Source organism: Anopheles stephensi, chromosome 3 (assembly GCF_013141755.1).
Source record: "Anopheles stephensi strain Indian chromosome 3, UCI_ANSTEP_V1.0, whole genome shotgun sequence".
NCBI classification, from domain to species: Eukaryota; Metazoa; Arthropoda; class Insecta; order Diptera; family Culicidae; genus Anopheles; species Anopheles stephensi.
Genome location: NC_050203.1, coordinates 41,464,343 through 41,490,908, shown reverse-complemented (window position 1 = coordinate 41,490,908; position 26,566 = coordinate 41,464,343). Strand labels below are relative to the sequence as shown.

At 46.8% G+C, this 26,566-nt stretch overlaps 2 protein-coding genes across 6 annotated transcripts; both read right to left on the bottom strand.

Annotated features, from left to right (window-relative positions):
* Positions 1–446: 446 nt before the first annotated feature.
* On the bottom strand, positions 447–20,334 carry LOC118512261 (bestrophin-2). Of its 5 annotated transcripts, none has more exons than XM_036056428.1 (9): positions 20,199–20,334; positions 9,673–10,482; positions 3,887–3,997; positions 3,640–3,811; positions 2,692–3,540; positions 2,352–2,613; positions 2,120–2,286; positions 1,851–2,046; positions 447–1,780 (listed from the first exon to the last, which is right to left on the bottom strand). In XM_036056428.1, exons 2-9 carry the CDS (start codon positions 9,741–9,743, stop codon positions 1,194–1,196), a joined length of 2,415 nt encoding a protein of 804 aa, XP_035912321.1. In that variant the 5' UTR covers positions 9,744–10,482; positions 20,199–20,334; the 3' UTR covers positions 447–1,193. The 5 variants fall into 5 exon arrangements, with proteins under 5 accessions (XP_035912321.1, XP_035912324.1, XP_035912322.1 ...); XM_036056431.1 differs by having other exon boundaries at positions 447–1,744; XM_036056429.1 differs by having other exon boundaries at positions 9,673–10,496; positions 20,199–20,327.
* Positions 20,335–21,570: 1,236 nt separating this feature from the next.
* LOC118512268 (L-lactate dehydrogenase) lies at positions 21,571–25,867 on the bottom strand. The gene is made up of 5 exons (XM_036056456.1): positions 25,684–25,867; positions 25,423–25,578; positions 25,210–25,327; positions 22,731–23,320; positions 21,571–22,660 (listed from the first exon to the last, which is right to left on the bottom strand). The coding sequence occupies exons 2-5, from the start codon at positions 25,546–25,548 to the stop codon at positions 22,496–22,498; spliced, it is 999 nt and encodes a 332-aa protein (XP_035912349.1). The 5' UTR covers positions 25,549–25,578; positions 25,684–25,867; the 3' UTR covers positions 21,571–22,495.
* Between the last annotated feature and the right edge of the window lie 699 nt (positions 25,868–26,566).

Sequence of the window (26,566 nt, the reverse complement as noted above, 5' to 3'; positions counted from 1 at the left end):
CTGAAAAGATAGATGTGTGATTAGGGAGCTTGTTGGCGCTGTTGTCGAGGCTGAAATGGATCCCACAGCCGGCTGACACCCGATTAACGGAGCCGTCAGTGTAGATGTGGTGATCGTGCTGGTATTTAGTTCGGATCAGGTAGGTGAAGGAACTATTGGCGAATTGGCCGCTTTTTCCGGATTGGATAATCGGAGAGAGCTGGTGGTTGGTGATTTGTTGCAGGTCGGTGTTGCCTCTGGTAATGAGGGTAGTTGCATCGATTCCTTTTTCAGCCACGTGAAGGCGTTGAGGTGAAGGCCCACAGCCTGCAATCAAACGGTGGGCATCCAAAGCCTCCAAGGTGCTTGATCCATTATGAACTAAATCGCATGGCGACAAACCATTCAAAGGTCGGATCGGGCCACCGTTGGGTTCTGTAGCGCGAAGCAAAATGGAAACTAGCTGCTAAAATATCATGATCACGTTTATTTAAAAATTGTTTATCCCTACACAATATCCATTCAGAGTTTTCGGTTGGTACTCGGTCGGTTTTTTGTTTTAAAATGCTACACACTATCGAAACTAGCTTCCCCATTCCCTTCGCCTTGGCAAGGAATGTTCGATAAAAGGACGTTGGAGTAAAACGCGGCAAACATTAACTAGCGTTGAAACTGAGCTAAAAACAAATCGGCTTGACCACCGTTGGACCGTGTTTCATGGTCCAGCACGCATAACGGTTTCGTTTAAAATTCACAAGAAATGCAAATTGATCTCTAGATTAAACATGGACGGAAAAGGTTTGTGTGAACTTTGCATGCCGTTCGCTTCCATGCCGGAGCTCGTGCTCGTGGTTCACAAGTGTCTCGATTAACGAGTAATAAAAACGGATTACTATCATGGTCGTCGTCGGCTTTGCACTCGCTACTCTCGCTTTTCCTCTCTTACAAAACAAACAATACTTTGTATCAATGATTACTAGAACTTATGCACAGCGCTACGTGGAATTGTGGTTGTCCTCCCGTCCAGCTCGGTCGGTCGTTCGCGGTAAGAGTGATTGGGAGATAGGAAAATGGGTAATTGGCACATCTCTTCACGTGTGGTTATGCTACGCTGCTATGCTGAACATGTCTCATCTCGCGTGGTTCAATGACACGCTACTATGCTTTGTGTTATCGTACAATGCCTCCTTCGAAAGGGTTGTGGCGCCCTAGACCTAGACGTAAACCTCGCCATGCTTTGGCTTACGCTTGCTAAGCGTCGATGCGGCTGAGGAAGAACTGTCCGCGTTGCTGCCGGTCGCTGCCCGCTGGCCTTTCTCATTGCTCAGCGTTACGCTGGTGCTGACCTCGCCATCGTCACACGGCAGCTCGGTGATGATCGTGCCGCCGGTGGTAGTGGTGCTGGTGGAGGTGCTGTTACTGCTCGTGTTCGTCACCGGGGTCACGGTGAAGGACAGCGGCAGGGAGGTGAGTGAAATGGGCAGCAGTGCGTCCGTTTTCGGCACTAGCATTCCACCCGCTGCCAGCGACGAACTTCGAATGCCGTTGGAAGTGTCGGTGGTGTCTAGCGATCGTCCCGGTCCGGCCGTGATCGGGATCGTTCCCGTTACGGTGGCGCTACCGTTGGCGGATACGGCCACGGTGGTGGTGGTCGCCGGTAGGACGATGACGGTGTTGGCACCGAGCGGATTCGGTGGTCCACCGAGGGACGACGAGTTGGTGAGCGTGAGCTCCAGGTTGGTGCCATCCTTGCCGAACGGGGACACTGCAAAGTAGGGACGAGAACGTGTAAACGTTTGCTCTAGAGTAAGGGGTTAGGCAGGCTATTAGTAACGTTTGGACATTTGGCGAGCATAACGAAGGAAACCTACCGGAGCTCTTCAGTGCCGTTGGCAGAATGGATTTAGCCAGCGAAGCCGTAGCGGACTGGCCAGAGTGTAGGGTGTTGGTCGTTGAGCTTGAATCGAGCTCTTTGATCGGTGCCAGCAGCAGCGTTCCGACCACCGGCACTTCGTTGTTGTTGAGCGTGGCCGCGGATGCCGGATAAATGGAGGGATTGTTTGCCAGCTAGAAGCAGAATGGAGCAGAGTTCTGTTAGTCTGTCTTATGGAGGAGGGTGCGGAGCGGGAGCGTTCCTTACCTGCGTTGCCATCAGTGCAACACCGGACGCAATGTTTGCGGTGCTGGTCGTCATTGTACCGAGCGGTGGGACACGGCTTTCTTTCGTCACGTCCGGTGTGGGTATCCGTGGGCGTGCCTTTTGCGGTACGTTCGATATGACTGATCCGTTGAGGCTGAGCTTCGAATCTGTGTATGCGAATTGTGCATGTGAGTGATTGCTTTCCACGAACAAGTGACAAGATGGAACTTACTTTGCTTAATAATTTGCCTCGCATGCCGGCCCGACTTTCGATTTACGAACCGATCGTACAGGCTCACCTTGGGAGCCGGAGCCCCCGTGACGATCGGTTGTCCGAGGCCTGCCTCTGGGCTGGAGTACACGGAGTTGTGCCGATTGCGCGCAAAAAGGCCGCCGGACGAGTAGGCGGTGGAAGAGCTTCGTCCTGATCCCATTCGGCTAACCTTTCCAAGCCATCCTTTGCGTCGTTCCGCCATCGGAGTGTCCACACTTTCCTGTGGAGAACGTGAAGCAAGTTGTGAGTTGAAAACGCACCCATAAACGGTATGTTACGTTGGCCAAATGACACGTACATAGTCGGCGTACATCTCGTCGTTCATCATGCGTTTGCCACCGACGGCACCGATGTTGGCGTAGACCGCGTCCGCCTCCTTCACCTTGTAATGTTCCGCCGAACCCTTCGGTTCCTCCCGCCGGTAGTGCTCGGACGCGACGGTGTACGGCAGGTCTTTCGGTACGACCTCCTCCCAGTATTGATCCTTCAGCAGCTCCGGATGCTCGTCATGCATCTCGTCCACGATCATGTACGACGCCTTGATGTGTCGATCGATCAGCCAGTTCAGCTCGATGTCGTCGTCGTCCTCGCCGAACGGGTTGATCAGCACCTCGGCCACCTTCAGCCAGCCCACGTAGAACACAAACTGGAGCACGGTAAACAGTGGGAAAAACACGTCCAGCTCCTGGTACGTGCCGGTCGCCGCATCGTACGTCGGGATCATCTGGCTACCCATAATGGCTGCGGTAAAGTATGAGTACAGCACAAGCGTCACCACCTGCGTGTACACGAGCGGCACACACACCGTATCGTACCCGATTAGGCCACCGAGCCGGCGCCGGATATCGGACAGCTCCATCAGCAGCGTTTGCACGATATGATCGGACGGGATCAGCTGATCCTTGCGGGCCCGGTTGATGATGTTGGTAGCCCAAACCAGGGGCATCCAGTACTTGGACATGGGGCTTTTGGCGTCCATAATCTCGAAAATTTTGCGCTCACTTTCCAACATCAGGCCCGCATCGACCAGATGCTGCCAGCCGGGGAACCGACGCTTCACTCGGAGGGAAATCTTCTGCAGCGTTATGACGTACGACAGCACCATGTAGCGCATTATGTTTCGCCGCATCAGTCGTCCAGTTTCGTCCTGTGAGATAGAGAGCGAGAGAGGGAGAGAGAGAGACAGAGTAGAGGTGATTAAACGGGCACAATTTGTTAGGTTGAAAGAGCTCATTCGATCACTTACATTACCCTGAATGGCGGCGCTTACAAACAGTGCTAGAGTGTCGGGCCATGGCAGCATCCGGTACTGTTCCCACCAACGTTTCACCACCAAGCTAACGTAGAAGCCGAGCACGAACGAAAGTGGCACCGTTTCCCTCTGTTGGCCAAAGTACGTACGGATTCTTTCGAAGACTCTGTAAAACCATGCAGTAGGAGCATTAAATGAAATGCCTCCCATCGTATATAGCAGTGTCGATGCGTTGACTTACCTTTTACCATCTTCGCTGAGTCCGTAACGGTAGGTGAAGTTAAGAGTATAGTAGACTAGCAGATATGCTAACAGTTCTCGCCAAACAGCTTTGTACACACTACCACGCCATCTGTGGACAAAGAGAGAATTGTGTTGAGATTACATCAGATTTTATATTTTATCAATTATAATTTTAAATCCATGGTCCATCCATCCGACTTATTTCTGCTTCAAATTTCACGCTTCATTAGCATCCGTACAACGAGCGATCCGCATTGCTTGCTAAGCGGTGACGCTACCTAGTTGAAGTTTAGTTGACAGTTTGCTGTACGAAATTAGCTTAGAACGTTTGCCCAGCAAAGCAATGGCTATTGTTATTGTTGACGGTGGGTTGACCAACTGAAGTAGAGCAGCACGGCGAGGCTTGCAGCTACAGCAACACAACAAAAAAACCCCAATGCACGATGGAATGTCTGTGTGCATACAGTTGGATTAGCACGAATAAGCAATTAAATATAATCAACTGCGGTGTTTGTAAATCCTCGCGAGAGGAAGATGTTTACTGGAAGCTTCGCGTTTTTAAAGCTGGCTGGCTGGTACTTTCGAAACTGCTCGTGGAGCGTCATTCCTATTTATTTTATGTATGGAAAATGTGTGGTATGATCTTTATCTTGTCCTTTTTCATTATTTTGCTGTTTATTGTAATGTGTTCCTGTAATATTGTTTTCCTAAACTTCTTTTATTTACTCTAAGATGGATTAGCAAGTAGCTATTAATTATATGAATCAGTGCTTCTTGTTTACTAACCTCGTGCATTAGAGCAGTGCTTTAGTTAAAGAAGCAAACTAAAAATATGTATTTAATGACTAACGCATTGCGAGAAGGTCCATTTGCTTTACCGTCATTGTGTATTGTAGGTTGCGAGCGACGATATCACTTCTCACCTGCTACTGCTTGATTTAATGGCCTGTTTAACCGCGTAGCTTTACTCTGTTTGCCTAGCAACTTATCAGACTAGACTAGCATGACTTGGAGCAACATCCCATACCACGTACCGTAGGTAGGGAAAACTGATGGACTTTTCATCAAGAGTCTTAGTACAAGGGGACGGCAGTCACCCGTTGGTTGTGGGCAATCTTGGAAAGGATTTTGGATGAATCGAATATCCCGAAGAATTTGTGTAGGCCGGGGAAGGGGCATTTGAGCTAGATCACAATGCGAGAATCAGAAATGCAGGGGAACAAGAAACCATTGTCTGGTTAGTGTTTAAGTGCTTCTTTTCCATAAAATCCTTTACAGTGCAAAGGCGATGCGGGTCGTCAATAATTATGCTGACACTTGCGCTGGCTAATTAACTAAAAACAGTCCGGGGCGGTCCGCTGGTAGATGTGATAGTGGCGCCGGACTTCACACGGCAGGTCCGCGGTTCAAATACCATCTGGGCCGTTCCGCCATGGTGAGGATTGACTATCCAACTAATGCGGTATCAATAAGTCTAGTAAGGCAGGCATATGACTTTAAGGGGTCGTTAGGCCAAGAAAAAAGAAGAATTTCTCTATCCGACATATCCAACAAGCATTAAACATTCAATCAGCGATGGTATAGAGAATTTTAGAATATATGATCCTAAAATTTTAAACACACATATCTAAAGTAGTACTGAAATCTCAGCAGGAAACAAATGTACAGATATAAATTTGTAAACACAACAGAAAACAGAAAACAGAGCCATTCAGGTTAACCTGTGGCACTACGAGTAAAATTGCAACTGTAATTGTAAGCACTAAAACTAAACTGTACGGAAGCTTACTTCCCTCATAAGGAGTGTAATTTCGGCACGTATTAAGGTCTCTGTCGTTGAGTCGTTGACTGTACCATATATACATTCTGTCACACAAGGAAATAGTTGTTCAATAATCGAACGAACGCCTTCAAAATGGACCCTATTTGAAGCAATACACAAACATAAACTTTTTCGAGTCATCGCAGATTTTTTTATGGTATGCGTTTAAAGTGATCGCCTGCAGGTGCAGTGGCAACTTCAGTTTCTGTAAAAGACCCAGCCAAATGTGTTGTTGGCTAGACCTTACTTGCCGAAGCATATCTTCCGTCACCTGTGATGAGTCGAGCAGCGAAACGTTTCATGCCTATTTAATTAGAATTAGAATCCTATGAATCGTATTGTGAAATCTTTCAGTTTGTGAAACTCTCGAATGTTGGTTTTCAATTCAAACCATTATCTTAATTTTCTGGAATCGACTGGAAGACATTGAAGACTTCCAGAGCGGGACAACTGTTCCACGACTGGATGTCCCTCTGTAAATGCTTGTAGCTCCGAGTTGGAGTGGAGCTGTGGTAGAGGTGACAACGGGACCAATCTTTACACAACAGGGCCGGGGTTCAAATCCCTTTCGGAGGGATTCTCCTTAGTGAGGACCGACCGTTTAATTCTCTATAGCAAGTAGGTCATTAAACTACCATTGCTGAAAAAAAATTGCCAAGGAAGTTAGACAATGATCAGGGCAGGTCCTGTGACATCAGTCTGGCAAGTTGTTTGACTACATTGTTTCACCTAGCAGGAAGAAATCTTATCACGATTGTTGAAGTATTATACAGCTAAACCAAGGAATAGTAATGCTATTGATATATATAACAGGACTCAGTTCCAAAATTTCTCAGACACCTGTCTTCATCAAACATCAATCAATTGCGTATAAAAAGAGGAGGTTAGCAGGGCACTCGGGCGGAAGTGTTGTCCACCGATGTTGATCGATAGACAATCCCCCGCAAGCCTCGAAACGAAGGCGACAATTAATTGCTTGTTCTGTAAGCATAGAGCGGATACAGAACCGAACGACCGTCGGTAAAGGAGAGCATCGCTAACTCGAATGTACATAATCCGAAAATAACCGGTTCACCACCACCTATCAAGGAGCTACCGAGTACATTGTTTCGTTGCGCCAGGGTTAGTTGGTTGGTGGTTTCCGAGCTGATCTAGTGACGGGGTATTGTGTAATTCAGCATAAAATTAGCAATAATCAGAGCCATTAAAATAGGTATAATTTTCCTCATCGGTCAGGAGGGTTGAGTGCTAGAGCGTCGGATCGGGTTTCGCCAATGTTGCCCATGAAGTAGTTAAACGGAACTTTAGTTAGGGGCTGAAGTTAGTTAGCCAACAGTTGCTTTACTATTTAAAATTGCCTCTCAAACGGTTTAAAAAAACAATAACTCGCATGGCCCATAAAGGACCTCAAAAACGCTTATTTAAAAAGTGTAAGCTGTGCTGTTGTTGGTCCGGCTAAGGCAAATAAACTATTCGCACGAACAAAAGCCATTTATGATGGTGACGATGGTTCGCAGTGAAGATCACTCCACTCCACTCGATCGCACAGTCAGTTGGTAAATAACCGGTTGGTTGATATTGTCAGCGGCTGATCGTTTCCCTCGTCCGAGCCACATGTGAACGTTCGTAATTATCACCTGATCGTTCATGGGCGACAAAAACGGCGACCGGGGGCTGTTTGCTCGATGTGCTGCATCGCATGCAGCTACGAGCTTGCTCTTCAGCGTGACCTTGAAGAAATGCTACCCTGGCTACTGATGGACAGGTCGGTCAGTCTGCCAATCGAGCTTGGGAGGCTTCCGAAAGCGTGGAAGTGCGTCGTCGTGCAGAGTCAAGGATATCGATGGGTTGGCACAGTTGAAGGAAACAGGTCCCGTCGCTTGGCTAGTGCGCGAACCGGGCGAACGGGTGCTGTTTGTGGAACACTTCCGGAAAGCCTCGATCGCCGGAATTAAACACAATGACAAACTGCGGGCGCTCTTCTAGTGGGACAAAAGAGGGCTGTTTCAGCCCTGTCTTAGCTTATCGATCGAACACTAGCAGGTTTGGGTGTTAAATCTTGCGCCCGGTGCATCGATTATCCCGCCCACCTAACCTTGGGGAAAAAACACATTATCAAAACGTACTGAGAGGGGGGAGCGGGGGCACACGGAGGGTAAAGCACTAAAAAAATGAAATGATCGTTAGAAAAAAAACCAAATGAAATTAATAAAACGTGAGTTGTCTGGGAGCGATCGTTAAGGGAAGCATTACCCAGTTGCGCCTGTCGATGGGTGTTGCGATCTTTGCCTGTAGCCCGTACAATTTGCATGACTGTAAACCGTTTAACGATGCCATTGTGTTTGACATTTTGCAAAGATGAATGCAGCAGCCATGCAAATGCATCTCGATATCATGCGATTCGCGAAGGGATCGAACAGCATGTGGGATATTCGCTACTTACGCTAGGGTTTCCTTTGTTTTTGTGTGGGTTGGAAGTTTAAATTAATCTTAAAGTAAAGGTAATTGTTTGATGTTCTTGGTGAACGGGACGAATATTTCAAGACTTGTATTTCCAAGAGATGCTCGAACCGTCAGGACAGGAGCAGGATGGCCAAACTTAACATCTTCGCACTATGATTAGGGCATTGAGTGTTTCACCTGCTTAGGGTTAAGCATCATTGTTTTCACTCAAAATTATTTCGATTTCTTCATCAACCAAGCATTCTACAAAAATATTGCCGCCCCTTCAAAACCGATCCTTTGGCAGATGGCAGTTCGCTTTTTGTAGCTCTTTCTGAGTTCTTGACGGTTCGTTATCGTTGGATAAGTTCCCCCGAGAGAGGTTATAGGTTCCCCGATAGGCTCAACAAAGCCCATTGATCGCTGCTGATGCCTCTCTTCGATCGACGACGCGCTTACTCATTCTGAATAATTGTCTTCCATGTCGACTATGTAAATCGTATGTAAACTTCGGCTTTTAGTCTTAGATTACTGCAAAAGGGACATCCCTTTTTGTTCGGGGTATTTCTAACCTATTTCTTGCTCTGACTACTGGATCAATGTATTTTTCCAGCGATTAAACCACTAGCTGATAGATCTTCGGACCACTCAACACTGTAATAGGGCTAGAATCAGTTTTCACCTTTCTCCAGCAAATGAAATGAAATGTCGTAAAACTCAAAGCAATTACAACTCATCGTCAGAGCATGAGCAAACAACATTATTCCCAAGATCATCGCTTCTTCTTTGGCACTACAAGCTCGAGAGGTCTCGATCTGCAATTTCTGGTTTTTGGTGACTTGATTTGCCCATAATTGGATAGTTATTTCTGCGTACGGGGAACTGCGGCTTGGATGTGATTTCGCGGCCTCGGTCCTTTGGTGTGAAGATCGGCGTCGTTATCGCCTCGGTCACCGAACCACCTCTCGATCATCACCAATGGAAAGCAACTCATGATGCGAACAAATCTTCTATTGCAGTTCCTGGGCTGCTTTGGTCAAAATGGCTTTATATCAACCGATAACTGATTTGTCTGTGCATAAATGACATTAGGATCAACTATTCATTTGACATACGTGAATCGCTTCATTGAACGTTCATAAGCAAAATATTAAAGATCTCCTTAAATTATTTTGCGGTGATTATACGATAGATTCACTTTTTATACATATTAGTCAACCTTGACCAGTGGACAAATTACCCAATTTTCAAATATTTACTTTCTACACTGATTTACATGGTGATCTCGTACTCGAGATCGCACTACTCTTCGACTTCAAACTAATGACAAAAATTTAGACACGCACCACAGAAGCTAAGGCCGAAGGAATGCATGTGCCATTGAATGTAATCGATTGATTAATATTTAAATATCGTTTTCCGCTGGTAAAGCTGTCAGGGAATTGAATAGTCGTAGGCAGCAGTGAGTAGCGGGACGGATGGACGAAGATGGAACCAAATGCACGCCGTACAATACTTACTTCCATAGGATGCGCCAAAATACGCCAAAATTGCTTCCATTCGGCACCTCCGCTGAATACGAAACAGTCATGTTTGTTTACGGCACGCGTCCACTGTACGGCTGAAGCAGTTTCGGGTCGGCGAGGGTTTTATTAATTCATTCGGGCGGCACCTGCACGTGTTTGACTAGCACGAGCGTTATTCTTCGACGCGCCGCGGCTCCCAGATGCGATGGCACATTCACACTTTACACAGCACCTCCCACAGCACCTTGATCGGTTGATCGAGTGAGCGATCACACTTGAAATGGCAAATATCTATCCGCGCTCTGTTCAACTCTGCTCACGCACTTGTCGAGGCTTACGCAAATCGGCACATTTCACCCGTCAGCTGTCACGTTGTCACAGGATCACAGGATTACGCATCGTAACGTGCGGCGATGATCACCGAATGATAGAGCAAAACGGACCAAAAACGGATGATCACTTATACTGTGCAAACACTGTGTCACAAACGAGCATAGTTGCTTCTAGCGTCGGGTTAGCGGTTGGAAACTACTCAAACTTTCGCTTTTGTTCATTCCATGGTTTCACTCGCACTCATAATTTGGGCTATTATTTCACTGTTTCCCCTTCGGTCGTTTCACTAGCAGCCCGGAGTTTTCGTTTAAAATGTGTTACTTTGTACGGTACGTGCGAAACACTTATGGCCGCACTCATCCGGTTGGTTGTATAATTTTTGCACCGATTTTCTGAGTTTGCACTACCGCCAAAAATCGACTCCGGGGTGCTGTGAGATGTTAGTTTCCGTACATGGACATGAGAAGAAGACTGAAAGACAGAGACTGAATGTTAATGGAAAGGTGGAAAGAGAATGTTGCCATTTGGGCGAGATAAACATGAGCGGGTATGTCACCGGATGGGGTTACGGTAGACACACATAAAGCATGTACCGCAAATCCCGGGTGGACAAGATCGAGTCCAACCATTTCCTTATTCGGCAAGCAGCGGATGGTGGCGTGAAAAGATGTGTGGGAAGCTAGCTGATGGAGACGTGGATTTCGTTTTCGTGACAATTCGATTGTGCACGGTCGTTGAACTGGACTGGAGTCTGGTGGGAGGGCCAGACGACTGTAACGGTCATAACGGCCAAGGCGACAGATTGTCTAAGGCGGTTCTATCGGTGCGTCTTGCAGTGGGTGAAGTGAAGTGTAAGTTGTGGGATTAAAATCGACCGGGCGTTGAATTGAATTGATTGTTATGTTGTTTTCTTATTTAAATCATTTGTTTAATCTTTTGGCACCTGTATTTGGCGCTGTATGTGTGGAACGTCAATGGAGGAGTCGCATGAGTGACCAGGACAAAGAGCTGTATGCTGATCTCACCAATGCGAATTATACAAGCCCTCACAATTTCTGTCGGCGGCTCGGTGGTAGAAGCGATAACGGCGCCGGTCTTCAAACGGCAGGACCGGGGCTCAAATCCCATTCGGACCGTTGGCCGGACCCACAGAAATGGCAAACAACAATAAAAAACCTGTATCTTTGAATTAAAGGAAATTGTCAGGTCATGGGACAGGGAAGGAAAAGGGGTCATTTGTGTGCCATGATTAGTGCGTTTAGGAAAATCAGCAAGGACAGTACGAAGTCAAAGACATCGGAAAGCGGCATAAGTAAGGAACGCTTTAAATTCCACTCAATAGGACCTGGACACGACCCTATCTACTTTCTAAGGTTTTTAAACCAAGCATCTGGCATTGAACTTTGTAAGAAGGGAACCGGGTGATTACGACGACCCAACAAACTCCTGAAAGCGCGATCCTTGTGATAGGAACGATAAAACGTTCCTGGTGATAGGAAAAATGAATCCCAGTGAGGATTCGAATCTGCAAATCTCCATGTATATTGGGATCCGAACTTCAGAATCAGAATTCGAATCCCTCCCGGTGAGAAAGTATTTTTCCTGTTGGAGAGAATTCAATTCGATTCAAATCTTCCAAGGGATTGGACCTTCGACTCTTTCGAGTCCCTGATCTTCCAACGCTAGAAACAACACCTTCAAAGTGGTTGCAACACGGAGCGGGAGAACACGGAAACACTGGACAGAGTTGAGGCAATAGTTTTAAAGGATATGCTGATGAGTACGGTAGAAAGAGACGATTTAGTGGGACACAGGTCAACCAGGTGTGCGAAATTCCAACGAGAAAAGGAGTCCACGTAGAATTGGAGAGACGAGCTCTAAGTCGCTCTTAGCCGAGTCATGTCATGAGAACGGGCGAACCGAACCACCGGGCCGGACCTATCAATACCAGCGGTCGTTGCGCCTGATAAGCTCACAAGTAAGTAAGTAAATAATTGTCACAAACGTGCGATATAATTTACACTGAACTTATCATATTTGCTCACCGTTACCGCAGCATGCGGGGAATGCATTACAGCACTTCCGTTGCCGGATTGCACAAGCGCCACAAATCATTTCACGGCTCGTGTATTGTAGGTGATTTGCCGGGGATTAGACAGAAACAAAGCAAGCACTATTGCAATGCCTTTACAGCGAGGCTTTATAGCCGCGAGTGCTGTTTGGGTCATTAATAACCCTGTCGCAATTATACAATCGCCAGAGTCTGTTCCATCTGGAGCTAGGGCCACCGGCCACAGACTATCCGGTGGGGCCACTGTCGTGAGACGTGAGTAATTAGCTGTGATAAGCATCTTGCCCAAACCTCATTCTAGCCTACCGTACGAGCCAGCAATGGCACGATGGATGGTTCGTTTGTGATGAGGGCGTGAAAATGTTCTAGCCCAACCTTGCGGATCCACCGAACCAGCTTCGAAGCTTCCCGAACGCACGGGCCACGACACGCAAACAGCTTGGCACCCAGAACCGGGTGAAGAATTTCACACCACCACCACCATTACCAGCAGCATCCCCTGCCCGGGACGATGAGTGACGACGTCGCTCCGTCCGATATCAGTCCCACCGAAAGCGTCTTAAAAATGGCCGACCAATAACCGGTTAATTAGGAAACAAATAAAGCCCATTATTCGTGTTAGCCTATCGGTTTCTTATTATCGAGCGGTGTGTTCTTGATTTTGTTTTACGCTTCACCATGATGTAGCTGGGCACACCACCGAAACACACACCTGTCAGCAGCGTGTTGCGTACGACGACGACGACGACGATGACTACGATGACGACGACGGGCACGGATGAATGTCAAATCAACTCGCCAAGCAAAGCGGGTGAAGTGAAGAAAACATTTAATCTCACGTTTCACTGGCTGCGATCTGTTGTTGATCAGTGTGTGTGTGTGTGTGTGTGTGTATGGGTGCAATCGATCATACAATGAATTGGTATTAGCAATGCTGGAGGAGCTGAAATTAAAATGGGGGCCCATTGTATTGCGTCCGCTAGCGATAGGAAGGGCCCGACGTTTCAAACGTCAAACGTCAAGCTCATCGCTACGCCGGAGCGGGACGATAGGGTGGCCCGGCACCGGATCTAGTGGAGAACGGGGCTCAAACAAACCAGGCACGATCAAAGATGGAATTAATCAGCAGGTAGAGTCATCGTTTGTGCTGGGGCAAAGGTATATTATTGGGCAGCTCAGAAAAAAAACACCAACGGCTGTTACTGTGTTGCGTGCGCACAATTGATTTGTGGTCTTGGGTTAAATGTGAGCACGCGAAAAAAAAGGCGTCCGGGGTCGTCGGATGCACTTGTTTTGCTTTGTTTCGCCAGCTTCGATTTTAATGAATCGGATGCTGGCGCTCTGATGTTGGGTCAGCTCTGTGAATGGGGTCTCGGTCTTGGCGCATCGGAACAATGCAGTTTCTGCCGTTCTCTTTTTCACGTTTGCGGTGGATAGAACAACAATTGCACAGCTTGGTGTGGATGGCAGAAATTGTTTGAAATGGTTTGCAATTCTGGTACGTATGCTGTACATACTTCAGCACACTTATTTGTTTTAAGGAAACGTTTCAACAAGATCAGCGTCGGTCTCGTTTCGGTATTGGAGTTTCTCGCACAGACCAATTTTATTTGTTAGATTTGGGGTTTTTAAACTTTATTGTGCAATGACCGCTGGACTAACTCCGATTTCATAGCTGAGCGCTTACAATAAAAAGAAGTCAAAACATTCGCATGGCCAGTTCCTTGGGTTTCTGCTATCCCCGTTTCTTTGAGCAATATGTATGAACAATAAATGAGTCTATGTACGTATCTCATTGTTTCAAATCCTAATAAGATTTGTGTGAGTGGACAGCCCGGAACAGTTTATAGGTTTTAGTTAAACTTTATACGCTCTACGTTTTTTGCAATCTGCGAAAAACCAGCAAGAAGTATGTATACGGGATGCACCAGAAAGTATAAAAAATAGGACGAAAAGCACCAAGTTTGGTTTTTGTAGAAGCTGTATTTAATTGTTCGTTTCTGTATCGTGTTCTTTGTTATTATCAATGAAAATGTTTAATCCTTTCAATCCTACGCCAACGACTGCACGCTCGTCCCTAACGCTTTTCATCAGGCTTGACACAGAGTTGGCCCCACAGCGATCTTGAACACGTTTTTAGAGTCTTCTGCAAATTTGCAAAGAGCGCCTAGGACAACGTTCAGCATATTTTGATTGACCAGGCATTAGAGCAGTTCGGCGGATTCATATCTTTCGGCACGTGCGGTGGTACCCCATTTTCACCGCGCGCGACCACCTGTTTTTTGCATAATGTACAGATGTCAAATCCGGCTAAAACAATACTTGACCAACAAGTCTATTAAACCAGAAATGGCAGGCATGACCTTAGAGGTCGTTAAGCCAAGAAAGAAGAAGCAGAATCCAGAAGATTGAGAGAGCTATAAAGGCCTCTTAAAGCTGACCTAGACGACAGCTTAAAGTTGGGTTTCCGTCAAATGCTGTCAAATGCTAAATATTTGCCGGTTTTTGAGATCGGGTTGATACAAAACTCACAGCATGTTGTCGCTAAATCGTGGTTACACTAGAAGGTCCTCTTCGTCTAAACCGTCTTGAAGATTTCTGCGCGGTGCAATGTGGAGGCCCTCGTTTTGGAGCACACAGCTTTATCTTCGTTTTTGCCCCTATAACCTCCAGAGTTACTGGCGTACCATTTTGTGGCTCAATTTACTCACATAGCTGGATAAGTTAGTCCCATGTACCGAGGGACGGTCGGTTGACGGCGTTTGATTAACGGACCGCTCTGTGTCCGCTCCATCGATAGAATCAGACCAACGTACTACTGCCAAAAATAAGTTACGTCTTATTTGAACTTACTTTCCTATCGTGGTTCCAAGTGTTAACACATAGGAAGTATAGGAACGCACATTCCACTTACAATTCTGCCTGTCGATTGGAACAGGTGTTTCTGTTCTGTTCACAAACAAGTTGCCAATATGGCTGTAAACGGGTGAAGGGTGAACTCTGTCAGGCAACCGTCACTTTGTACCACTGCCCGATAGCTGATCGAATCGTTCCTTTCGATTGAAATGATCGTTCAACGTCGTTAGAGTTGGAAAAGTGTAGCTACCACAACTACCGCAAATACACGCACAATCGCACCCAGCAGCGCACGAATCAACGACGACGATCAGCAGTGTGACAGCAAGCCGGAAGAGCCCACACATTGGTGCGTAACGCGCAGTGAGGGAAACAAAACAAAACAAAAAAATGCGCAATAAAATAAACTATTTGTATATCGCGTACAACCATCGGAGCGTTGCAAAACGTTGCCCGGATGCTGGCGGTGTACGTTGCATGTCACTGAACCGTCGACGTCGATGCTTCTTGCATTATTTCGGCGAGTACATTATGCCGGTAGGATGCAGTTTATACTGGTGAAACTTTCTCGAACCCCGTAGATAGTTTGCAAAAGCTGCCGGATGCGTTAGCTGATGGTAGAACGTAGCGATCTTTCTAGACCGTTCCGACGATCGTATCGTGTTCGCAGACGATATGGCTATTGGACTAGAGGAAAATGAATGATCGATGAATCATAACGCATGACGCCCAAAATGTGTGTATTGAAGCGTGCCATCAGCACTTAACACTTCTCGGCCGGTTACATGCAGCCTAGCGCCAGGTCCGCCTGCTGGCACCCCTCGATCGTGACCTGCATTTGGAGCTATTTTCATTTCTTCACCCGTGTTCCGAGCTCTTACCCAAACTAACTGCGTGAGGTGAGCTATCTTAAGGTATGAATTATGGAACTGTTTGGCGTTACTATTGATATAAGCCGGGGGGCAAACAAACGACGGGGGGAGACACCAGACAGTTGGCAATGGGTGGCGGTTGTTTGGTGTGTTTCGTTTTCTCCGAAGCGACATAAGGCACCACTCGCGAAAACGGGGCCGTGGTGACAAGGTAGTCAGTCTAAATCATCATGATGGATGCGTTTGAAGTCATCACGGGGAAAGAATTGCTTTGTGTGACAAGTGTTGTGCTCCAGTTACACCTTGAACCGATGTGTCTGCGTGGCACAATAAATGAGTTACCTGGTCCTGAATGCTTCTAAAGGAGAGAACTCAAAAAGTTGTGTATCTATTTAAATTCATTTGGCATTCAGTGTTCATGACCCCGCGCCGCAGAAGTTTCGGAGCAAACGTCAGCAGGTGGAGGATCAGGTTCGACTTTTACACTCGGAGCCGTTTGGAAACGACTTGTTTGCCAACAACCGACCAAACGAATGCGCCAGCAACGACCAAATTAAGCTCGCGCGGTAGTGTATATTTGTATTCGAAAATTATACCCTGAACCGGTTGCCGGCAACCTTCCGAAAGTGGCAACCAATTTAGAAGCCGAGCGGAGCACATTCCGGCGCGCGCTCGGCGTTGTGCTGTGAACCTTGAAACGGTTCACTAACATCGCATGTGGCAGCATCATCGCTGGGGCGCGAGGTCAGCCCGCGCCGAGAATGGCCTTCCGAGGTCGCGAGAGAAGGGCAGGGAAAGAAAATGCCCCGCAGGCAGGCGGGAGGTGGAGTCAGGCGCACCAAGAGTCCGGAGCATTTGGAAGAGATATCGAGGCCTGTGTCTCGTCTTCTAGATGCTGCCTGGTCGTTCGATGTTAGAGAAAAGCGGGAGGCGTGATAACGTCCCCTGTGCCCCGAGGGGTATAATATCCCAGGCTTTGGGGAATTCTTCGTTTTGTCGAACGAAAAATCCCCCAACTCGTTCTTCATCATCGATTGCACGCTTGAACGAGCCCTGTTGTGTACCGTGAGGCGTGGTGGATTTTTATTATACACTTGAGTGAGTGAGCGATTTTGAACGGGGCTCACCAAAGCCTCAACCAAAGGCACAGTTCGCGATCGTGTTGACCTTTCGCACCGAAATAGTGTTTTTTTGCGTGTTGCTCTTTCGTGCGGAAGGATTATCGACGATACGTCGTTACGTCAATACGCAGAAGGAATGTTGGAAGTAAGGTGGACCAACAACGACAAAAAAGGGAGAATAAATTGTGAACGTTCGAGACGCTCCCTCCTGGTGCGGGACGTCACTTGCTGGATGTTGTGAGTTCTGTGCCATGCTACGGGTGTTGTGCTGGCAGGTGTCAACATATTACCATACAATTTGCATACGTTTAGTGTAATGTAGCATACCGGGAATGAATTAGGGACATTCATACAGCCCCAGAATATTAGCATCTAATCGAGACATAGCCATCAATAATGGGTGGTTGAGATGTTTCCAGCGGAATTCCATCTCCTTTGTGATTTAATACACATAGATGCTACGGTTGGAGTTCTTCCTGATGCGTTGGGCCATAGGAAGATATTTTATGTCTTTTGAGGCTTAATCCTCGGCCCCCTAAGCAGAGAGAGGGAGTCTTGCTGGATAAAGCAGTTTCTCGTTGGGATTTAGGTGAAAGGAATATTGGCCCCGGGGGCATCCAACCTTCCCCACACACGTAAGAGCACTCATTTTTGGTTTGTTCAATCAGTCGCAATTTCCGAACTTCCGAAGCGAATTGCCTTCAAGCGCCCTGCGCAAAAAAAAAAAAAAAAAACAAAACGATAGTCCATCATTAGGCTATCGCCTAAAACAGCTCCACTGACTGTCAGGTGAAAAGCTACAGTCAGTCTCCAATGGGAAATGTTTCATTCTTCTGGTGTCTTTGCTAGCGACCGGAGCGCACCGGAAGCAAAAGCCACCAACAAAAAAAGGCTTTTCTTGCGTAAGTACAAAAAAATGATGAAGGATGGAAGGGGTTGCTGGCACGGCTGATTAACCAGCATTTGCCAACATCATCACCTGCGCTCCCTCCCCCCTTTACACTGGTAGCGATGATGGCGGACTTCCCCAAATTGATGGGGGCTTCCCGCTTGAGGTAGCATTGCAATCTTCACCATCAACGTTGCAACAGGCGCTTCTTGGTCGGCGGCGATTCGCTTTCGATTTCTTCGTCGCTCACGCCAGCCGTGGCTTGATTACACCAAAATTGCAACGTTCACGGTGCTGGCTGTGAGTGTGTGTTCGTGGTAGCGTTCCTTCACCCAGGGCCGTTTTGGTTGTTTGTTAGTCGGTTTGTTTGTTTTGCTGATGTCGAGCCGAAGCGACGGCGGAACAGACGGACGGCTTTTCAAGATCCGCTTTTGGCGATTCACTTGCACGATGGTTTAGTAAAGGCTTGAAGAGCCTTCTGATAGATGACCTTCCGTTTTCCGTACGCATGGTAGTGTTATGCCCTGATCAAAAGCACTGAACACGGCACTTGGTTCATCAATGTCAATACGCGCGCGCTTCATCTGAATCCCCTTCGAGTGGAGCATGAATTTCGCAATCGGCTCTCGCAGTCGCCGACTGTTTTCCGCCAAACCAAACCAAAACAGGTTCACATGATTTTTGTTGACTAGTTTATGGATCGGGTCGATCCGTCGGCCGGAGCAGATTGTGCATTCATTAAAGTTTATGCAAATTCCAAAAGCAAAACTGTTATGGTGCAACAAAAAATGTCCAACTCTCGGATTTACAAGATAGGATAGCGATGGGAGACCGATGGCGCACTTTTTGTTGTTGCGAGGAACAGCGCATCGATTACAGGCCAGGATGGAATGACAATGGCACGGGGTTTGGTCAGTGCATCGCATCGGGATCGGAAAACACACGCACACACGGGCAACGAAACGAATGGGCGCAACACACCGGCAAAGGCATGCGCACGTGCCCATTTGCAAATCCGATCCGCAAATTGTGGCAAACGTTGGTGGCCGGCCGCGCGCTGCATTTGGTGTGCCCATTAGCGCTGTAGCCTTGCTGTGGTAGTTGAACGATTTTCGGTACGATCGTACTGCACGGTGAAAGTGCTCAAGAAAGTTGTTGTAGCGCGCATTGTAGTACCGACGTTGACAACCGAAAATTATGTTCACATTTCCGTTTGATAAGCTAGTAAAGAATTGAAGATCCGACAATTGTAGAAGTCACATTGGACACACGGATTGTGCCACTTTCGGGCTTGGCGGATCGAAACCTGCGTCCTACATCATCGGACACGAAACTGCTGCTGGTTCGGTTCGTTCGCGCTGTATAGGTGAGACAACCTCCTCGCTGCTATTATAGCATTGGCTGGGTTGTATTGTACAAGGCACAGCTGCGAGGTTAAAAGATGTGCTTCATCGCATCAAAGCGGAACTCTGTTCAAATGCTGCTGCTGCTGCTGCTGCTGCTAATGTGTTCGATCCGTTCCCAAACAACTGCTATCCGTCAGCTCATTCACTGTTCGGCAATGATAGCTGCACCGTAGTCGGCGATCTCCTTACAATCGTTCGATCACATCACATCGCACTCGATAGGCGACTTATCACAGGAGGCCAGAACACTCTACAATGAGATCGCACGATCGCGCGCACACACACACACACAACCACACTCAACTGCACACACGACACACGCATAAAAGCCACACAGTTTAAATGGCCGGAATACCGTCACGCGCGCACACGCGCTCTCTCAACCTGTGCTCGCGTTGTTATACTTCTAGCGATCTACACCGTGGAGTGGTCGGTGGAGTCAGCCGGAAATGGTACTTGTCATAGGTATCAGGCTGGCAGCCGTTCAAGTGCACCACTACCATCGTTCTGCTGCGCGAATGTGCCATGGGGGACCTTCCCCACAGTCCGGCGAAAGATTTCACTGGAACGAGGCGCGACTGGACTGGCGAGATTGCACACGTCCACAGTGATATTTGGGCTGTGGAGAACGGCGGATAAAACTGTCACCGAGATACCGAGTGACGCGGGGTGGGTTCGCGTGTGTGTGGCCCGAGTTAGAGAAAGGGTGGCACATGTGGAATACAAATAAAATCAACCAAACATCTATTGTGAAAAGGCTTCGATCAGGCGATATTTAAACTCCGCGGGCTGTGCGATGAAATTTCACAACACAAATTATGGCCCCCCGTTTTTTTTCGGGGGGCTCCACTGATTTATCAATTAATGCACAAAACTCTACTAATGGCTCAAGCCCACACACACACACACACAACACGCACAGGCACTGTTGATACATTTTTCAATCTATAAAACATTTAGGCAACTAATTACACAGTGCTGACGATGGCAGCGGCGGCAACGAGTTCGCGTAATGTGTCTACCACAGTGACTCGAACGCACGGACAGAGTTTGTGCGCAGGTTGCAGGCTACGCTCGCGCAACTAATTTTCGACTGGTTCGCTCGGCGTTCATCTCTTTGTGTGCTAGCTGCGCGATCGCGGGCTCGTGCGCTGGTGTTGGTGTGTGTTTGCGCTGGCACTATGGGTCTGCAAAGGACAGTGTGATTCATATGCATAAAATTTTAAATAATTCTGTGCAAAAAAAGAATCCGTAGATTGGCAGTACAAATTGAACATGCGGAAATTAAAGGCTAAATAATTTGATACAGTTTTTGAAGGTTTAATTAGTTAATTTTCGGGATTTGAATCAACATCAATTTTTAAATATCCTTCTTCTGTGTATTGTGGTGTCGGTCGGTATAGCAAGCCAATAAGAGGCTTGATGAAATGTTTGGCTATTTTGACAATAATAAATAGTAGTCCATCTGTGGACTGCTGAGATGACAACATCGTTTTAGTTGAAGTGAAATTTGGTTTCGTTTACGACCAACTCAAAAAAATAACCCCTGAAAAAAATCACAAAAAAAAAACAATTGAACTTTTCACCATCGTCAATATGTCTTATGACTTTAAGACATTTTATACATTAAATTTAGTGTTCTTTTGCTTCTCTCTTGGCCTAACGACTTCTTAAGTTCATGCCTTCCGTTTCTGGCGTACTAAACTTAAAGATACCGCATAGTTGGACAGTCAGTCGTCGCTATGGGGGAACGGTCCGGGTGGGACTTGAATTCCGGTCATACCGTGTGAAGACCCGCGCCCCTGTCGCATCTACTACTGAGCCACCCTGGCTGCAAATTTAGTGTTATTTAGCAACGCTGTGATTTTATGCTAGATTTACTGCTGTTGTAGGTTCGGGGCATGATAACGAAAACGGTAGCGGTGTCGGTCTTCATATATCAGATCTATAATCACAGGTATAATCAAGTCACAGAGAGCCAGCAGTGACAGGTTCGACACCTTTCGAGGTTGTAGGACGAACTCAGAAGAAGATAAACTACAAGATCTGCACCGAATCAATACCCTATTGATTCAAGTACTGCAGATTTTTAAATCAAACGGTGAGTTCGATCGATTTCAGCGACGAGACCCTCTTCTGGTCTCGGAACATTGCTTTTCCAAAAAAGAATACCTATAATAGATAAATGAGATTATATTATTATAAAGATTTATATAGAAAAGAATTTGATAAATCTAGATCTTACGCCGCTACCGCCCAGAAAAGCGAATCAATGGTAAAACATCCAATATCCTCGTTGAAACCATCGTTTCGGACTGGTTAATAAATCTCCGAATCGCAGCTATTTACTGTAGGAAGGTGCAATTTATTGAGTATTCGATTAGTTTAAAGGCTTTTCCTCAAAGCGCACGGCAAGTGTAGAATTATGACGTTACTTTTACTTGTTTTTTTTTTTCCAAAAGAGATTGTAGTTTAGAGTAGTAAATTTGTCAATTTGTTTCTTATGTCGATTCCAAAAGTTTTGTCTAGTACGAGAGTATATTTTTTGTATTTGTGGTTTATCAGTTTCAAATTTTTGAATTGCATGAGCTCAACAATTTCGTAATCTCGGGTCGCAACGAAGTGCAATGTCCGATCGGGGAGTGTTCGAATGTGTGGCCAATTCGCTCGCTTCCAATTGATGTGTATAACCGAAATTACCATATTGTTGTGAGACTCCTAAACACTAATCGAGGTAGGGTGGTGTGTGTTTTGTATTTTTGCATGCAATCGCTTGCATCGTTAGTTTACATCATTTGCTAAATGGTTACCTAAACATTACTTTTCTACTGCACGCATTCACAATGTCCGCAACATTGCTGTGGGGCAATGTGAGTTTCAAGTGTTCGATCCTTCAGCTAGTCAATGTTTGAGGGCTACTATCATCAGTTGTTGCTTTCCCGATCAGCTTAATCCTGATGCCGTTTCTTCCAATTGAAAATCGAATGCACTGCATAATATCTCTATCATTTTATTTGCTGTGAAGCATACGTTTTTCAGACATTAAGGGACATTTACGAATCATGCGATCGAATTACTCTCTAAGGTTCTTGGGTGCTTGTTTTAAGCTTTCAGCAGATTCCTTCAAAAGGTTGGGTTAGGTTGTTTGGGGTTGGTTCTAAGGTATCGCCCGGTTCGGGTTGTTGGGTGCTTGTTCTTAGCTAGCTTAACATACATTTTGCTCTGATAATAAATAACGTGTGAAGATTAGGTATGGCTGGCAGAGGTGCTTAGAATTTAATTCCAGACTGCACCTGCGCCATCAGAGTGGCGGATGCCTGCAGTTTCTTCGTTTCCTCTGGAGTAAGAATTTGTTTCACCACGTGGCTCACGCCATTGCGACCCAGCACGCAAGGCAGCGAAAGATAGACTTCATCATCCACTCCATGTTCGCCCTGGAAGTTGATTAAACCGATTAGCATGTTGTGATTGTCATATTACTTTCCGCTTTCTTGTAACACTCACCTTGACCAGGGTGGAAACTGCATGGACATTGTACGTGTTGCGCAGGATAGCCGAAGCCAGCGAGGCTACACTCAACCCGATAGCCCACGAGGTGTAGCCCTTCAGGCGAATGACTTCGTATGCGCTGTTGACAACCTGCTGATGCAGATCGCCCCACTTTTCCGTGTCCGCTTCCGTACCGATGCTGGGGTTAATTTCGGCCAACCGAACACCGGCTACGTTTACACCGGACCACACGGGCACGCTGCTGTCACCGTGCTCACCGATGATCCAACCGTGGCAGGAGGTAGGGGCAACGCCCAGCTTCTGCGACATCAGGAAGCGGAAGCGGGACGAGTCGAGATTGGTGCCGGAACCGATGACACGGTTCTTGGGCAGACCGCTAAGCTTCCACGCTACGTAGGTGAGAATATCGACCGGGTTGGAAACCACCAGCAGGATGCAGTCGGGGCTTTGTGCAACCAGCTTCGGGATGATGCCCTTCAGAATGTCGGTGTTACGCTGGACAAGGTCCAATCGGCTTTCACCCTCCTTCTGTCGTACACCGGCCGTAATGACGATCAACCGCGAGCCTGCCGACACTGAGAAATCTGAAATGGAAATGGGTAGAAAAAGTGTGAGTTTTTGTTACTTTCCGAGTCGATAAGCGATTACAGGAAGGTGAACGGTAATGGCGTGAGTTTGAATTTGAAATGTTCGGCAGAGCGCCATCTAGGTGTGAGAGTAAGAGTGACCTACAGCTGCACGGTGAGTAGCGAGGTGAAGTGTGAGCAAAATTTTCACTCTCTTTCTCACTCTCTCACCGGGTCATCTCACGCATTATTTTTGGCGCGCTAAAGGCGCCGGTGTAACAAAAACATGAGGAAACACCATTTTCCCAAACGTTTCTGCATAAATATTTATAGATAGGTTAGCTCACATTCGTGGACTCGATATATATATAGTACTATTTCCATATTTTTACATTTATAATTCAAAATTGACCGTTATTTACCGAAGCCATGTCATTTACGCCATGAGGAATGCGTATGTTTTACACGTCTAGATTCGATCCAACCACTTGTGGAATGTGTGGCCCAACATTATTATGTACATCAACAAAAAGATTATTAACCATACAGGTTTGGGCGCTATTATCATCGGCCTAATGATGTGTTCTGCTAACGATTAATACAACATGGACTTCAACATTGTCTATTCTGGGCGATGGATTAGCTAGCTAGCTAAATTGTCCATTAACGTGTTTAATCAATGTGTTTTGTTGTTGAAACTGATAGACACAATGGGTTGGGCTGTGTGCGTAAAATGGCATAACCGTTTTGCAGTATCCGGCAATAGGCAATAATAAAGAGTTATGACACAGAGATAAGGACACTTTAAGCTGAATGGAGGAAAGACGACTCATTCTGAAGCGTGATAACAGTAAAGGGCTGTGGTGGATCGTTATTCTTTTGTCGCTTCTTCACTAATCTCGACAATGAGCGGTACATGGGTGTTAGCCAAAGTTATCACGAACCAGTCTATTGAAGAGTAATGATAAGGATGATTTGTTTATTTAAAAAATTGCTAAATTTAAAATCCACTGACGATGCACAAGTTAAAACACCTTAGTTTCAGTAACTTTCTTTGCAATAAAGTTGCATGGAAGGTGAATTTGAAAAGCTTAAATCAAATTAATGACCCCTTTTCGCTTTCTTCTGTCCATCTACGATGGAATGAGGCAGAGCTTTATCGCTCCATTGTCCGGAGGGCAATGCACTGAAGTTCTTCACTTGCATTGCAAAACTGCATCTTATGCATTTTTTCAAACCGTACTCGCGACCCACTTTCAGGAGACTCACCGTTGTGGTGGATACTCCCCTTATACTGAAGAATAATGAAGCGAAGCTCGCCTGCTACCTCGAAGGCGAGACAAAGTTCATTGGGAGGTCAAGCTGAAGTCGATGTTTGTATCGAACGTTAGGGCATGCGCTGTGGCGTGTTTCCCCCCAGTGATGAACACATCCGTGGAGCAAACATCTTTTATTTTAGGATGGTGTAATTTCTTTGATACTTTCATCTCTTGCACTATTGTACAAAGAGAGTGTGTGTCAAATTTAGCTGGCCGGTACCTTGCTGGCCGATAGGTTTGTCGAGTTTGTCCACAGTTTTCACAAGCAGCTTTCGATTTCATCAGCATCGCCGGAGCAAGAAATTAAATTAGGGCAGTAAGGGCGTTTGGAGCGCTCCCTTGTTTGCCCCTTGCAACCCTTGTTTGCCAAAATTCTCTCCCGCTCAATTTATCTAACGGTCGCTCACAGCCGTTTCAATTGACCGACCGAGCGAAGATAGCACGACCCGAATGATAGTAAAAGTGTTCTTGAAATGTCATTCAACCAGACGGACGGACGGCCAGGTCAGTCTGGAATGATCCAATTGCTATAACACGAGTCACTATATTGGGACAGCGAACGTGGCGCACTTTGCACATACAACTTACCGGTGCCTGCGTTGATGTGAGCATTCTTCATGAATGCAGAACCGTGCTGCAGATCCAACATTTCACCCTGCAGCTTGTCCGCGTTGACGTCAATGAGGGCCACCTCACTGGACACATTCTGTCGAAAACGGGAAGCAACGGAAAGCGAATGTATTAGACGATCGAGTTTTTCTAACGAGCACTGGAGCTGGCGACCGGCGGCTGGAATCATACCTGGGTCAGAATGCTGAAGGCACAGGCCATACCGACCTGGCCGATACCGACCACGGTGACCTTGTTGCCAGACGAGGTCATCGGTTCGGCAATCTGGGTAAGCAGCTTAGCTTTGACTTCAGACATTTTGGACGACTTAATTGATGTACGTCTGGCCTGCGAAACGGAACACGATGGACACGGTTGTCAGTAGTTAGCAAAAATTGGCTCAAACGATTAGAACACTACCGCAAACGGTAGCAGGGATGTCACTGCACTCACTTTGGAAGATAGGTGTAAACTGACGGTCTTTTTGTCACTGTCCGGAATGTCCCGCCGTGGGAAAAAGACGCAGAGAGTCACGAGTCGCGTGTGCACCGTAAAGCGGCTGGCGATGGAATATTTGTACTGACCTCGACGCGATCCAACCGATATCCGAACCCGAGCAGTGCGTCGTGTTGGTGCGTTTTTGAAGGTGACCTTTGGTATCGGCTCTCCTACCGAGCATCCCATCGCTCAGTACGGACGATACCATCGCGTGTGCCGGAGCGAGGAGCGCAGGAGCGTGGACAATGGAGGGTGTTGGTTCCTTTTCACGCACGCCTCATACACACAGGCGCACCCGGCACGACCGAATGAATTCCGTGTGTTTATTTGATGATGATGAAGCGGATGTATGGAGCAAGCTGATGTAGCTGTGCGTATTGGTGCGTCAGCTGTTTGTAGACGCATTTGTGGTGGGTTATGCCAAACATGCGGCGTTTGGGAGAGTTTTGTGTTTGAATGTCTGATGGCTACCTATCGCCACGTGTTTGCAGGGATTGTCTATTTTAAAAATACCCCATTACAGGCAGCAATATCGGGGATTTATTACGAAACAAATAAAGGTTTAAACATCACTAGTTGAGGCATTTTTTATCCAAATAAAACATGTAACGATGAACAAGATAAATTCGATAGCCATCAATGAGGTATTGAGAGGATTCCACTCATACGATAAGTGTGTGTGTGTGTGTGTGATTCATTGTAAATGATCGTGTTAGGTCTACCCATCAATGCTCTGTCCCGATTCGAGAAAAAAAAAGCCAGCGGCTGAAAAGGAGTCATGCTGCATGACGCAACGATCTGCTGGAACGAAGCAATACCTGTGCAATAGTCTGCAACG

Excerpts from the sequence above, each read along its gene's own strand:
- LOC118512261 (XM_036056428.1), bottom strand. The coding sequence starts at position 9,743 with ATGACTGTTTCGTATTCAGCGGAGGTGCCGAATGGAAGCAATTTTGGC. Across the intron at positions 3,812-3,886 it reads CTCAGCGAAGATGGTAAAAG|AGTCTTCGAAAGAATCCGTA; the intron begins GTAAGTCAACGC and ends ATGGTTTTACAG. Across the intron at positions 3,541-3,639 it reads GCGCCGCCATTCAGGGTAAT|GACGAAACTGGACGACTGAT; the intron begins GTAAGTGATCGA and ends TCTATCTCACAG.
- LOC118512268 (XM_036056456.1), bottom strand. The coding sequence starts at position 25,548 with ATGTCTGAAGTCAAAGCTAAGCTGCTTACCCAGATTGCCGAACCGATG. Across the intron at positions 25,328-25,422 it reads CCTTCAGCATTCTGACCCAG|AATGTGTCCAGTGAGGTGGC; the intron begins GTATGATTCCAG and ends CGTTTTCGACAG. Across the intron at positions 22,661-22,730 it reads CAGTTTCCACCCTGGTCAAG|GGCGAACATGGAGTGGATGA; the intron begins GTGAGTGTTACA and ends ATCAACTTCCAG.